The following is a 15,219-nucleotide window of genomic DNA, read 5'->3' as shown; positions in this document are numbered from 1 at the left end:
CCCTCACCATTCCTAGTTAACAGCTGGGTAAAGAAGTCCTTGGACTTGCTGTGGAGCCCTCCCTGCTTTCTGGGGAGCCTGCACTGGGAGGCTGGGTGCTTGGAGAGAATTTGTGAGGAAGGAATAGGATGTGGGAGAGGTTAGGGTCTCTAGGTTTGGAGAAGACAAAAAAGGCAGCGAGTGAAGTGTGGGAGCCTCAGGAGGCCTGCCTGGGTCTCTTAGCTCCTCCTAGCCACGGTTCCTCATCTGAAGACGGGGCTTGAACCAGTTAACAGGTCCAATGGCCATTTAGGCGACATTCCCATGCTCAAATGCTGGAATCGTAAGGCGTGAACTGCAAGGATTTAGAGACAGGTAAATGGTCAAGGAAATAGACAAAATGGGGCAAAAAAGAAGGCCCCAGCTTCCTGGTTTTTGTTTTAGGACTTGAAGAAGCTTGGGTCTTCAGCCTCCAGGGCAAGTCTAGGGTTTTGAGCCCGGAAATCTGTGTTTGGAGGAAACCTCGAGCCAGTGACTGCCTACCTGTAGCAACGAAGGGAAAGTGTTACAGCCCGGGGGACAGCCATGGCGAATCTCCTCCCAGACCCTGACAACACAGAACCTGGCAGAGCCTGTCAGGAAGTGGAAGTCGGCACTGATTTATACATCTCACTCGATTCAGCTGATTAAATCCCCCTTGGCGTCTCCTCCAGAGCTGCCTTTTTTACTCTCCTGGGTTGTCTCTGGCCCAAGAGCCGGAGGAGTATTGCCTATAAATAAGCAGCGCCAGGAGGAGAGGAGCCAAGCACGCCCTCCTCCCACCCACCTGCCGCACGGGCCTCCTGGTGTGGCTCCTCCGGGTGGGTGGGGCGATGGAGGCCTTGCTTCTATTCTGAGCTCACCTCTGCTGCTGTGACCTTGGGGAACAGAGGGGGCAGCTCTTGCCTTGGCTTCCCCTTCCTGGGGCCCCGTGGGAGCCGCCTAGCCCGTGAAGTTTATACTTTGAGCAGAGCTCTTGGCCTTTCTGTTCATGCAGTCGCAGTCTAAAATGGAGTCTGCCATGCAGAAGCCTAGAAACTGGAAGAGCCCCTGGAAGCCACACATTTCCCCTCCCTGAAGTACAAATAAGGCACTGAGGTTTAGAGATGCCTGGGACTTCCCAAGGCCACACAGCCGGTTAGCAGCCAGAGGACTAGAACACAGATCTCCTTCACCCACAAATGCCCCCTACACAGGTTCTGGGCTGCAAATGCTCCTTGAATCCTGCAGGTCAACCAATCGTCATTGCAGGCAAGGTGAACAGATAAAAACAACTAAAACTCAGAAGTCCAGAAGCAGCGTGGGCACTGGAGGAAAGGCAATCACGTCACCACCCTTCTGTGGGCCTCATCTCCTTATGTGTACAGTGCATGTGACACCAGGACCCTCAACGCCTGAGTTTTCAGCGATGAGACTGCTCTGAGTTTGAGTTCTCCTTGTTCCAACATCCCAGCCTACCATTCTCATGGTGTGTAAACCGTGCTGATATTATATTTGAAGCTGAAGCAAACTCAGAAGGTAAATTTACTTTTTTTTTTGTTTTGTTTTTTGAGACAGGGTAGAGAGTCTTGCTCTGTTGCCCAGGCTTGTCTCAAACTTCTGGGGTCATGTAATCCTCCCACCTGAGCCTCCTGAGTCATGGGATTACAGGCGTGAGCCACCACACCAGGCTTGAAGGTAAATTTAATGGGGGAGTGGGTACCTCCATGCCATTCACCTTAAAACCAGTGGAAGTGACTTCTCAATCCCTTGTTTGGAATCATCCATGCTAGCCTGTGCCTCTTCTGGTAGGGATATTTGAGAATTTCAAACATAAAAGGTTGTCCCAGACTTTCCTCACCCCCAAAAAAGTACCCAACAAGGTTAGAAAAATACAAGCAAGGTCAGTAAAATAAATACAAGATGTGTCCCTTGGGATTCAACCAACACACATTGTTTCCTAGCCAAAGGCAGAGGGTGAGCCACCACCTGGATGCTTCGTCTGCTTACTCAGACCCTGGCTGCTTCTCCACCTTGTGGCTTGGATACCCTCCATGCCAATTTACCCAATTTGGGTAACTAAGGGCAATTTATGCATTGGATCAGAGCCTTCTCTTTCCTACCCTTCTCTCCCTTCCCTGGGTCTTTGGCTGGAAGGTGCTGAGAGGCAGCCAGATTCTATCAGTGAAGGAATAAAATAAAAACCTTCAGAGATAGAGTCCAAGGGCAGGGCTGGGACTGGCAACGTTTTAGGTGGGGCAGGAAAGAGGAAGGAAAATTTTGGCATCCCGGAGGTCTGGGGAAATGATATTCATCCCTTACATCTGTAAACATGAGCTGCTTCACAAACCTGCCTTGAGTGTGCTTTTTTTTTTTTTTTTTTTTTTTTTTTTTTTTTTTAAGACATAGATTCTCAGGGCCACTGGGTCAAGACCCTCACCCATCATCTAGCAATCTATATTTCTAAAAACCTCCTTGTGATGGTCCCAAAGATCGTACACACTGAGTATGAGAGAGCATTCTTTCATCACGCTGCTCCATTTTAATGTCACCATCACCCCATGGGGTCAGCAGGACTGTCCTATTTGCCTGAAGAGAGATTGAGGTCCAGAGAGGATGGAAGTGACTTCCCAGAGTCAAATAACTGTGCCTCCAGCCTAAGGCCTCTGGCTCTGAGTGTAGGACGAGTGCTCACAGAGAGAGCATATGTGCTTTGGGGTCAGACAGGCTCCAATGCAAGCACAGTGCCTGGCACATTTAGCCATCCAATAATTTATTTCCCACTTCCCTTGGCTAAGGTCACTCAACTAGGGAGTCGCACAGTTGGGATTTAAAAATCTGTCCTAGAAGCCTTCGAGCCACTTGAGTTCTTTACGTAGCAATGGAAGGGGTTCAGCTGGGGTTGCGCACGCAGGCAGAGTTGTGCAAACCTTGCTACATGTCTCCCTGTCTGAGATGTTCCTGGGCAATGGTCGAGTCCCAGGATCCTAAGCATCGTCTCTGACTAGCCCCACAACTCCTCTTGGCTGCGATTTCCAGTCGAGGCTTAGTCTCTAGAGTCGTAGAATGGAGACAAGGGGGGTCTGACTCTCTTTTCTGAGGAAGGAACTTCCAGAGCAGCAGTGGAAACCCCGTGGGGAGCACATGTTGGCTAAGCACACAGTATTATTAGCTTTTTGACAGCTTCCCCTCAGGGCTTATCAGACTCCAAACCCAGGTAGATGCCACTGTGTCTAGACACAAACAGAGTTGCTCCCCTCTAGGCTCCTTAGCACCCAGATGGAAGTGAGAAGAGTGTTTGGTACGGTTCTAGTTACTTTTTTCAGCACCCAGAGCCTCACATCCCTGCTGGAATTATCCAGGAACCTGGGGATGAGAGCTGGTTATCCGGCCCAAGAATTCTGTTTGTTTTGTTCCACTAGGAAGACAGCCGTGGTGTCCCCAAGCCTCTGGAAACTGCCTGAAGCCTGGGAATCAGATGAAAACCAACAGGCCGGGCTCCATGGGCACCCCTGGAAGCGGCCCCACTCCTGTTCCTTGTGTGCTGTTGATTGAGACTCAGAAGCAAGAGCCTCTCAGGAGGGGCAGAGCAAGGCAGGGCTTTGGGTTTGGAATGGCAGAGAACTGGTGCCTCCCGAGCACCATCCTCTCGGCCAGCTGCAACACCCTGGAACTGCGACCGCCACTCATTCTTCACAGACCTCAGTGGTCACCAGGGGACTTTTACTCCAAATTGCATTTGGAACAGCAGAAAGATGACTTGTTCCAAAGGAAGGCCTTACTAAGAAACGATGAGAAGCTGTGGAATGACTTTTGGAAGTGGGGGGTGCAGGGGCCCACATGAATGCACAGCGGTCTCACGTCAGCCCAGGAAGAGCTGTCTGTCCCTGTGAGCCACCATGCTTCATTGTTAATAGGGAAAGGGCTTGAGCTGCCCTGGGAGACTCAAGGAAGACTTCATTTCCACTCAAGGAAGGAATTCCTGGAAGAAACCAGAATGGGACAAAGACATGAAGGAGTGAAGGAGATAAATGACAGAAAAGTTTCTGTTTAAGCTGTTTTGAAATAGATGGAATTTTTATCTTACTTGGATGCCTGTGAAACAGGGGAATGAACGGGAGGGCCTGGCAAAGATCCTTCCAGCTGAGGATTGTAAAAGAGCCCATGCCATTTCCTAAGGATTGTGTGGGAGGGTGAGTGACGGTGAGTCGGTGGCCGGAGTGGGGTGCAGTGTGTAGCCAGCCCCAGCCACCTGCCATCCTCCCCCTGGCCACTAGAGGTCTCTGCTGATCCACTGGCTCAGACCACACTCACCAAAGCCTCCCAGAAGGCCCGTGCTGGTGGCTCCCCTGCCTGGGCTGGGGGCGGGTGGGGGTCGGTTCTGAATGTCTCCTTTCTGCTGGAAAGCTTGTCCTGACCTCCCCAGGGCACAGCCGCGGCCCGTCCTCTGGACTCTTCAAAGCCTCCCATCTGCCTTACATACTGGACACAACAGAATGGTTCTCTCGAATGCAGGCGTCGTCTTTCCCTAGCTTGGTGGCAGGCTTTTTGAGGGAAAGAGGGGTCTTTCTCTGAATTCCCCGAAACTGCTTAGCGCAATGTTAAGTGCGTGGTACATGCTAGATACATGTGTGGTCTGACTTTGGCCTAAGGCTGTGGGTGTATTCCTGTGTGTGGTGTGGTGTGGTGTGTGTGTGTGTGTGTGATGTGTGTGTTTGTGTGTGTGCCCGCGCAAATGTGCCTTAGGAGGGTGGAGAGGTTGTCCCTGTCCCCAGACACCCCTTCCCGGCAGCATCCCTCCGTTCTGGCAGAGCCAGGGCCCTGTCTCAGACCAAGAAAAGCCAGATTCCCAAACTCGGGAAAGCCAAGCACATGTAAACAAGCCGCCTAATCCTGTTCTTGTTCCACTGCTGTTGGGGGCCTTGGTCTCAAGGGAAAGGCAGTTCTGGCCTGTGGGGACAAGCAGCAGCTGCTGCTCTTAAGGAACATTCCTTCTCAGGCGGGAGAAGCACTCAGGTTTCACTAGCCTGGCGGCAAAGGCCACCCTCTGGTCTCTGGGCTCCACGGCTGCAGGGCTGGGGGTGAGGAACCGGCAGAAGAGACAGCTTTAATGCCTGTGACAGGCAGTGTGGCTCATTTTATTCCACTTCAGTCTAGGGATGCCCCCTGTCCATCTAAGTAGTGATCTTTCCAGGGCAGATCGCCCCCTACCCCAGCCCCATCCAGTCTTCTCCCTGGTCCTGTCCTCAGGATGCTTAGCCACTGGGCAGAACCTCTGGGGTCCTGTGAGGTGATGGCCCCCTACCCCTTCGGCCCCCTGCCAATCTGGAAAATCCAAAATTCCTTAGAGGTCAATAGGCAAGTGCCACCCTTCCCAGGTGGGGATGCATTGATTAGCCCCCTTCCTATTCTGCTGGGGAGGCGCAGAGCTGCAGAGTCGCATCTGGCAGCTGGGCCTAGCATCTCAGAATGTCCTCAACTCTGTACCTCTCATTTCCCTACTTCCAGTCTACTAGCAAATCCAAATTCTTGGTTCGTAGCAATTGGCTTCTTCCTCTGTAGTCCCTAACCCCCTGACCAATAGCTAGGTAGGGTCATCCGTCCCCACCCAGGTCCCAGGACCCCTGATTCTTCTCCCCATGTGTCACAAAAACATATCCCCATGTAGCAAGAAGAACATGGGCTCTGGAGTAGCCCATCCCGGACTCCAGCACTTGCTAGGTGTGTGACTTTGAGCCAAGGTCTTCACTTCTCTCAGCTTCTCTTTTCTTGGATGTAAAATGGAGAAAATCATGTGTACCTTGCAGCCTCTCATGAAGAGTAAATTAGATAATCTGTGGAAAGCACCTAGTACACACCATGTTTGAGACAGAGGGGAGCTCAATAAATGTTCACCGTCTCCCCTCCTTCTGCCAGCTCTTCTTGGACCAATACAAGATGTGGCTGCTCAACTGATTTGTCTCCAGCGTGTCTCCAGCCCTGACCCTGTTGCCTACATTCTCCACTACCTTTAAAGTCTTTAGCAGTCGGCCACCACTATCAGCCCCAAAACAGAACTCCCACACATTTGGCTTCAAGGTACTCCATCATTACACTTGGAGACCTGGGACTGTGTCGCATCCATTTTTTATATCCCCAGAACTCAGTAGGCTCCAGAGGTGCCTGAATGGATGCAGGATGCGTGAATGAATGAGCCCCCTTCACCCCATCTCCTCTCTAGGGATTCTGATTGGCTCTCTCTGTTTCTCGCCTTCTTTCAGACTTCTTGCTACATTGGAAACACTCACCTTTATAAAGGTTGCCAAATAGGCTACCATCTCTCACCAAGCCTGCCTGAAATGCCACCTCCCTGAGGAAGCCCTCCCAAGGCCAATGAATCTGTAACTTCTCCAATCACAATGGGCAAAATCCTCCTGTTGGCCTCTCCACTCTGTACTGAGGTTTGTTTATCCTATTGTGGAGCAGGAACAAACTGGCCATGAAGGTGTGAGAGCTGGGTCTGGGACTTGGTCCCCCTCTGAGGAACGATGAAGGATGCTGAGTTGAGACTGGGGCAACCTCAAGCCACACATGTGGATCACCCAATCCAGAATCCCTGCCTGCAGCTCCTCTCCCCATCTCTTTGGCTGCTCCTTTCCTCTATACCCTTGACCCTGAGCATTTCACGGCTGACATGATTTATCTAGATCCTCATTGTGACTCATGGCTCTCTCTCCCTGAGACTCGGAGCTCCTCTAGGACAATGGCTTGTGTCTGTTCTCACAGGACCGAGCACAGAACGTACAGTGAGTGCCCCCCAAACGCTTGGCAATTGAATGAGAACCATGATTCAATCCAATTTGCCTGGAATAGAGCTGAGGCTTAAATCTCCACAGAGAAAAAAGGATGAATTTCAGGTCAAACTAATACTTGAGTGAGGTGTCTCTCTAGTGGAATGGTTCTATTTGCGCCCTCTAGGAAGGACAGGAGAACCCAGAGTAGGGTCTAGAACCAGTCTCCTTACAGAGGATGCTGCCCCCACAAGAAGCCTGGGCTCTGAGGAGTAGGAAGCCTGGGTGTCATTGGGTGCCTGCAGCACAGGATGGGTTCCTAGGGAGGGGGAAAATCTAGCTGTGGCCCAGGTCTTTGAAAGTCTGCTTTAGTCCCCTGCTTGGTAGAACAGTCTCCCTTACTTCCCATCTCCACTTTGTCCAGCAGAGAAGACTCACACAGAGAAATCGAAGGCCGAGCAGGAAAACGCTCAACCCATCGATCTGGATGGAGGACACGGCATAGCATCTGGGAGTGGGGGTACCAAGTTGAAAACAAAAATGTCTCCCGCTTTGCAACACAAGGCTGGATGATTAGCACACAGGGAAAACCATGAGCCAGCAGTTTGCAACAAAGCTGGCAGGCGGCTGGAATGTTGATCCAGAGGATCATGTTCCAGAGGGGAGACACCCCTCCCCAGGCCAGGCTGGTGCTCAGTGAGGCTATTTCAGGCCGGGGGGATTAAGGGTGAACCATGACGAATGCATGTGCCCGCGTGTGCACACACATACACACACACACACTCACAAGCTCCTTTTCTCTCTCTCATACAGGCTCCTGTGTCTTGAACCCAAGACCTGCCTCCTGCACTGAAAGTCTCTGGTCCCCGATTCTTAGCAGCCCTGGGCCTCTCCTTCCTGGGAGAGCCCATGCAAACCCTGCCCCTACCTTAGTGCAACAATGACAGGGGCCTGTCCTGGGAAGGCTTAAGAGATGTGTGAGTGTGCAGGTGGGCCGAGGGATGGCCAGAGAAGGCAGGAGAGCAGGTTAGGAAGCTCCTGCCATAGCCTATGTGTAATTACCGTATTTACCCCCGAAGCCTGAGCAAAGCAGGCAGTGGCAGTCAGAGAAAATGCAGGGACAAGTTTGAGTAACACAATAGGAGCAGCACATAGCACATCCTCCTGACTTTCCCGCCTCCTTGTACCCTGGCTGCGCACTGAGCCACATGCATTGTCCTTTCACTTGCTGTCACTCTTGCTGCCGTTCCTCTCTCCGTCTGTCCTTCTGCCCCGTCGTTCTCAGTATCGTCTCCCTTTTCCTGGGTTTGTGTGCCTCCCTGTCTCTCTCTGTTGCTCTTTTCCTCCAATTCTTCAGCCTGTCTCTGCCTCCCTCCTGAATGTTGACCCTGCATATTTGGCTTTCTTTCCCTTTATTTTTCTTCCTATTTCTCCTTTCCTCCTTTGGCTTCCCCTTGCCCCTGCCCCCCCAACTTTCTTTCTCTCATTCCATTATTTCTTTCAATAAATACTTCCCGGCCATCTTTCTTGCACAAGACCTTGTGGTAGCCACTGCTGGGGTCACAGGGAGAGTACACTAGGACTCTGAAGAGATGAGTCTATTTCAAGAGACTATCAGCAGGCAGAGGCTGGAAATGGCTGTTTTTGGCCTGTAATAAGGTGATTTGGTGATTTCAAACATGTAAAATACTGTCTCTGCTCAAAAAGTGTTATCTAGGATAGGAAAATGAGATGAACACAGGGATCTATAATATAAAGTCACAGTGACTTTTGCCATATCGATGGCTCAGCAAGCTCCACCAGTTAGTGGAGTGCAGGAAGCGTCCATTCTGGATGGGGCATCAGGGAGTCCTCCTGAGTGAGCAGCCTTGTTCCTACCCTTGGGGAAGAAGCTGGGTTTGCTTGTGCAGAGATGATGGGGTTGTGGGGGAGGTGTCACCCGAACAGACAGGCATGGAGTGATGGTTACAGTACCTTGAACAGTCAGATTGGCCCACCCAGGAAGGCTGAAGCCAGACCTAGGAGGGCCTTGAATGTCAGGTGGACAGATGTGAAAGCCCTCCCTTCCACCCCCAGGGGCATGGCAAGCAGGGTTTCTGAGCAGGCGAATGACATGAGCAAAGTTAGAAAGATGAATCCAGCAGCAGAAGCTTAAGAGATGCATGAGTGTGCAGGTGGGCTGAGGGATGGCCAGAGAAGGCAGGAGAGCAGGTTAGGAAGCTCCTGTCATAGCCTATGTGTAATCACCGTATTTACCCCCGAAGCCAGAACAAAGCAGGTGGTGGCAGTCAGAGAAAATGCAGGGACAAGTTTGAGTAATACCAAGTAGGAATACCTCACTAGTGTCTTTTCTCTTTCTCAGTGCCTCGCTTGCATCACCCCCTCCCCCACACCTACCACCCAATTGTCTGATTCCTCTTTCCCAGCTGATCAATGGCCTTTCTGCAGTGGCTACCCCAGGGCCAGCTTCACTTCCAGGCAGAGATCTGATGCTTCCAGTGATAGGAATCAAAATTCTTCTCTCTTTCCTCAAAGCTCAGAAGGCTGAGTGCCGGGATTCTCCAGGGGGACTGATTTTTGCAGGTGGCAGCATCTCTGAGACCTTAACCATCCAGAGTCCGCGTTATCCTTTTCTGCAAATCCCACTTCTCCAGTGACCGACTGGTTTCTGCCAACCAACTTGTCAGTCTCAGACCTCCAACCCTGAGGGGGCTGAGGTGGCTGCTAAGCCCTCTGCCCCTCCTTCCTTCCCCGCCTACCCTGGTGCACCCCCAGCTCCAGAGCTCGAGGTGGAGTTGGAGGGCCCAGGAGGGGAAATCCAGTGCCTCTCCAAGGACCTGATTATTTCCAAAGACTTGTGCTAATTTTCTGATATGATCCTCACATCTCTGTGAGGCACTAAATCCTCATTACTTTTCCTGACCGATGCATTCTAATTAGATCAACACTTAAAAAAAATTCACAATAGCCACAGGATGGCTTTCCATCTCATTAACTCCTCACTTATTATTTTCATGAAAATTACTGATAAAAATGTGCATCTCCATTTGGCAAGGCCTCACAGCCTCCTCAGCTCCTATCTTGCATCTCTCCCATCACCGGGACTGCGCAGCGTCACCATGGTAACCCACAATAATAGAAACTAATAAATTACAAACGAGATGCTCGTTGAGCAATTATTGTCCTCTTTTATGCAAGTTTCTTGCTAATTTTGATCATAAGGGAAAGTACAATAAGACTCTGAAGGAATGAGTCTATTTCAAGAGAATATTAGCAGGCAGAAGCCCGGGCGGGTGTTTTTAGATCTGTAATAAAGTGACTTGGTGATTTCAAGCGAGAGGAAGAGGAAGTAAACTTCTTGCCCTATGTCCTGGGCAGTACTCACTACGGAGTCTCACAAAGAGCCCGCTGGGGTGGGTTGGATCTGATACCGAGTGTATCTTTTGTGCTTGTTGTCAAAATGTGCAAAGCAAGGCTGGCCTTCTAGAAGTCAGCCTGTCCCCTCCCCTGACTCCACCAATCTGGGGAGATAGAGTACATGGGTGGTTCCTTAGGGGTCTAGGGACAAAAACGGCACAGCCTTTCTTTGGCACTACTTCCAGCACCTCTCGGCACTCACTCCTAGAAAGTTTACCTGCATCCCCATGCCTGATCGTTTAATGAGAAGAGGCTACAGAGGACTCCTTGGGGACCCTCCAGGTGTCTTCCAGGACTCAGGAGCTCAGTGGAAGGGGAACAAAATCTCAAGCCTGTGGCTTATGCAGATGCCTGTGAGTTGGGCGGGAAGGTATTGCCAGGCAGCTTTCTCGGTTTGTAGGTTTGGGGAAAATATCCCGCCCTGGAGGGGAAACCCCATTCTTGCCCAAAGCGTGTAGTCAGCATTTCTGCATTTCCCAGGTCTCAGGAAGGAGGTGGCAGGGGAACCTGGGAACAGGGTGGTTTGAGGTGACCTTGACCATGGCCCTGAACCTTAGGGGGACAGAAATGCCAGAGTAGCGTGAGTGCCTGGAGAATGATTAGGGTGCAGCGGGCCCATGGGAAGCTGGCTTCACCCATTAGGTGGGCAGGATTCAGGGAATGACTGCTTTCCCCAAGTGCCCTTTCCCAGAAACGCAGATGGCTCAGCAAGCCGCGGCCTCTTAAGAAGCCTGTCCCAGCTCATCCTCCAGGAGAGCTTTTCATCTCCTTAGCTCTGGTGCTCATTCTGGGGGATACCTTGGGCCAGGAAGCCAGGAATGATTTTGGACATTGTCCCTCTCCGATCTGGTCATTTTCAAGGGAATACTAATGCCCTGGCAGGGCAGATTGTGTGTAAAAAAGGGATGGGATGGCCTAATGGATATGAAGAAGAGTGCATCAGAGGAGGGCCCTCATGGCAAAGGAACCCAGTGGGTCTAACCCAGTGAAGGTCACCAGGGGACCTTCCTCCACGCCTGGCTCCAGAGCTGGGCTTAGGAGCCTGGCTTAAGAGATGGGACCCAGCTCTGGGTGTTACCTGTGAGTGAAGGTTGATGGAGGGCTGGTTGGGGGAGTAGGGCCCCCCTAGATCATTCCTGAGCAGGTTGTCGCTGTGCATCTTGGTTTTGAGGCAGGTGATGTAACGGTTACAAAAGTCCTTGCAGAGTTCATTGACTTTCTCCAGCTCCAGAAGGTGGATTCTCAGGACCTGGATTGCCTTCACCATCTGTGGAGAGGGAGGAGAGGTGAGCCCAGGTGTTTGCATCCCATTTCCCTCACTGCCTGGACCCCCAGCCCCCACCACCCCAGGGGAGGGGAGCCCACCCCCTGACGTAGCTCATGCTTCCTACACTTGATCTTGGCCAAAAGGCCCAGAAGTGGTAGGCGGTGCCTTCTCATCCCCATGACTTCAGTTCTAATGATGGCTCTCTGCTAATTATTCCTTTGCTCTGAGCCCTCTGTTATCACAGCTGTTCTTGAGGCAGTTGTGGTATTCTGAGAACAGCATTGGCCTTAGCGATGGGAGGCCAGGTCCAAGCCCCGGGCCTGTCATTTACTATCTGTGTGAGCTTGGGCAAGTTGCTCAAGCTCTCTGTGCCTTAGTGGCTAACAAATGGGGATAATTAGATTCTCCCTGACAACTTTACAGGTTTGTTGTGAGTGTTGTATGAGGGCGTATACATGGTAGCACATTGTGAGGTGTGAAGGACCAGGCAAGCATGAGGAAGACGGAGATCAGAATTTCTTATAAGTGCCTCTAGAGCTCAGGGACTGTCTATTCTTAAACAAGCATTCTGAGTGCCTCATGGGATACCGGTTACCTTGTGGACGCTCTGTGGATACTTGCTGACGGACTGAATAATCCAGCATGACTTAGCTGGGCACCAGCTACCTCACTGTCTGCTGTGGCCTTTTCCATGCCCTTTGGATTGCTGTACGGGAGCCTGCTGCCTCTTCAAATGGACATTCCTAACCTTTTCATGGCAAGAAGCTATTTAGCAATTGAAGCTTTGCTCTTTACTGCTGTTGTTATCATAAAAAGAAAATACTATGGAAGGTATGGAAAGCAGGGTGAAAGAAACCTGTCTTTGATCCAATCGCCCTAAAGAATGATGATTTTTTCCTGCACCCATATATTTTAACATAGTTTCAATAACCTTGTGCATGCAATTTTGTTTTCTGTTTTTTCCCTCTAGTTTAGCAAATCTATTTTTCTAAGTGCCAGAATTGCTTTCTCTATCCTCTCTTCTAGACTATGAGCTTTGAGAAGGCAGGGATGATGTCTAATTTGCTCACCATGTTATCTTCAGCACCAACACATATGGATACGGAGTAAACATTTGCTGAATGGGTGAAAGTTATTGAGTAAATATATTTTTAAATGTTGCATATTATTTCATGTGTGTGCCATACTTAACCAGTCTCCTATTGTTAGGTATTTAGATTACTTCCAATTTTTCAATTTTATAAAAAATGTTACAGTGAATATTTTCTAAGCTTATAGCTTTTTTTTTTTTTTTTTTAAAGTTTCTGCATTATTCTTTAGGATGAATTCCCAGAAGTGACAGGAAAAAAAGCTATGAATGTTCTTGTGGATTATGATAAATATTGCCAAATTGCTTTTCAACAGGGGGTTGTTCAAATGGTGCTAGAATAATTAGACATCCACATGCAAAAAAACTGAATCTTGATTTAAACCTCATACCTTAGATGAGATTAACTCAAAATGGATCAAAGACATAAATGTAAGGCAGAAAACTATAAACCTCTTAAAAAAAAACAGGAAAAAATCTTCAGGATCTAGGGTGAGGCAAAGAGATCTTAGAGTTGACACCAAAAGCATGATCCAGGCTGGTCACAGTGGCTCATGCCTGTAATCCCAGCACTTTGGGACATTGAGGCAGGAGGATCACTTGAGGTCAGGAGTTTGAGACCAGCCTGGCCAACATGGCAAAACCCCATATCTACTAAAATTACAAAAATTAGCCAGTGGTGGTTGTGCATGCCTGAAGTCCCAGCTACTTGGGAGGCTGAGGCAGGAGAATCGCTTGAACCCAGGAGGTGGACATTACAGTGAGCCGAGATCGAGCCACTGCACTCCAGCTTGGGCGACAGAGCTCAACTCCATCTCAAAAAAAAAAAAAAAAAAAAAAAGATGATCCAGTGAGGAACTGGACGCTGTCAAAATTAAAAATGTTCACTCTTCAAAAGACCCTGTGAAGAAGAGGAAAAGACTACATACTGGAGGAGAATATTTGCAAACCAAGTACCTGATAAAAGACTTGTATCTAGGATATATAAAGAACTCTCAAAACAAAACAGTAAAATAACAAGCAACCCAATTAGAACATGGTCATAAGATATGATTAGACATTTCACTGAAGAGGATATACAGATGGCAAATAAGCACATGAGAAGATATTCAATGTCATTAGTCACTAGGGAAATATAAATTAAAACCACAATGAGATATCACTACACACCTATTGGTATGGTTAAAATAAAAGAAATAAATATGACAACACCAAATGCTGGTGAGGAACTGGAGACTAGAACACTCAGACATTGCTGTTAAGAGTGTAAAATGGTACAGCCACTCTGGAAAACAGTATGACAATTTCTTACAAAACTAAATATGTGCGTACCATATGACCCAGCAATTGTACTCTTGGGCATTTATCTCAGAGAAATAAAAACATATGTTCTTACAAAAACCTGTATACAAATTGTTCAAAGCAGCCTTACTTCTAATAGTCAAAAATCGGAAACAACCCAAATGTACTTCAATGGGTGAATGGATAAAGAAACTGTAATTCATCCATATCATGGAATATAACTCAGCAATAAAAAAGAACGAGCTATTGATATGCCCAACAATGTGGATAGATTGCAGGGGAATTTTCCTGAGAGACAAAAGCCAGTCTCAAAGGATTATATACTATATGATGCCATTTACAAAACGTTTTTGAAATGACAAAATTATAGAGATGGAAGACAGAAAGACAGATTAGTGGTTGACAGCGGTAGAGTGGAGGAGGGAGGGAGGAACTGTTCTGTACTTTGCTATAACAATCTTTATGTGGATCTAAGTATATGATAAAATTGCACAGAACTAATTACATGTACACACACACACACACACGAGGGCACGTAAAACTGGTGAAATCTGAATACAGTTGGTGGATTGTTCCTGGCTGTGAAATTGTGCTATGGTTATACAAGATGTGAATCAGGAGCTCTCTGTATGAGTTCTTATAACTGCATGTGAATCTACATTTATATCAAAATTAAATGTAACCGCTAGGAGCGGGTGATGCTTGTTGCTTTTCCAGATCCATTTATGTTGACGCAAGCAATATATGGGATCTCTTTTTAGTCCCACCCTCCTAGCTTTTGGCTAGCTCCTGGATGCCTAGAGGAGAGTTTGGACAATATAAAAAGGGATGGAAACAAGGAAGGAAATCTCTCCCACAGAATTGTGACTGTGAGGTGTGTGTAGAGCACTGTGGCTTGAAGCCAGCATTACACCCTTCTCTGAGCCTCATTGGCATTTCAAGTGGGGAGCCCACATTCCCTGGGCTGGGCTTGTGGCTTGTCTGATGAGCAGGGATTGTGCTCAACTAATTAAGGGTTTTTGGAGTACTAAATTAGACCAAGTGTCACTCAAAGACAGAAAGCAGCAATTGTGTGTTGTCATGCAGGGCTCAGTCACAAGGTCTCCTCCTAAGAAGTGCCACCTCTGTGGGGCTGAGACTGAGGGAGACTGAGCCATCCTAAGCAAAGAGGAAAATGGTGACTTTAGAATGGATCATTTGGACCCCAAAGTGGAGTTACGTACTTAATAAAGATTTGTTCTTGCCTAATGTTCTACTTGACTTTGGCCACGAACATCTTGGTCTATGTCTCTCAGTGTAATGAGCACAGGATAAGGTACTTAACACATATGTGTTGCTGGATTGTTAATAATACCCAAACATTTCTTATTCAGACTGTG

The 15,219-nt window shown here is 48.8% G+C and overlaps 1 protein-coding gene across 10 annotated transcripts in view; it reads right to left on the bottom strand.

Moving 5' to 3' along the window:
- The window catches only part of PKNOX2 (PBX/knotted 1 homeobox 2), a 320,839-nt gene that overhangs the window by 23,561 nt on the left and 282,059 nt on the right, over positions 1-15,219 (bottom strand). For all 10 annotated transcript variants that reach the window (XM_054661696.2, XM_054661694.2, XM_016922234.4 and 7 more), the window contains one exon: positions 11,263-11,451. In XM_054661696.2, coding sequence (XP_054517671.1) covers positions 11,263-11,451 — 189 coding nt within the window. The remainder of the gene's footprint in view (positions 1-11,262; positions 11,452-15,219) is intronic.

The sequence above is a fragment of the Pan troglodytes genome, chromosome 9, assembly GCF_028858775.2.
Source record: "Pan troglodytes isolate AG18354 chromosome 9, NHGRI_mPanTro3-v2.0_pri, whole genome shotgun sequence".
Classification (NCBI taxonomy): domain Eukaryota; kingdom Metazoa; phylum Chordata; class Mammalia; order Primates; family Hominidae; genus Pan; species Pan troglodytes.
The sequence above is the reverse complement of the archived record's forward strand: the minus strand, read 5'-3'. Positions and strand labels throughout refer to the sequence as shown.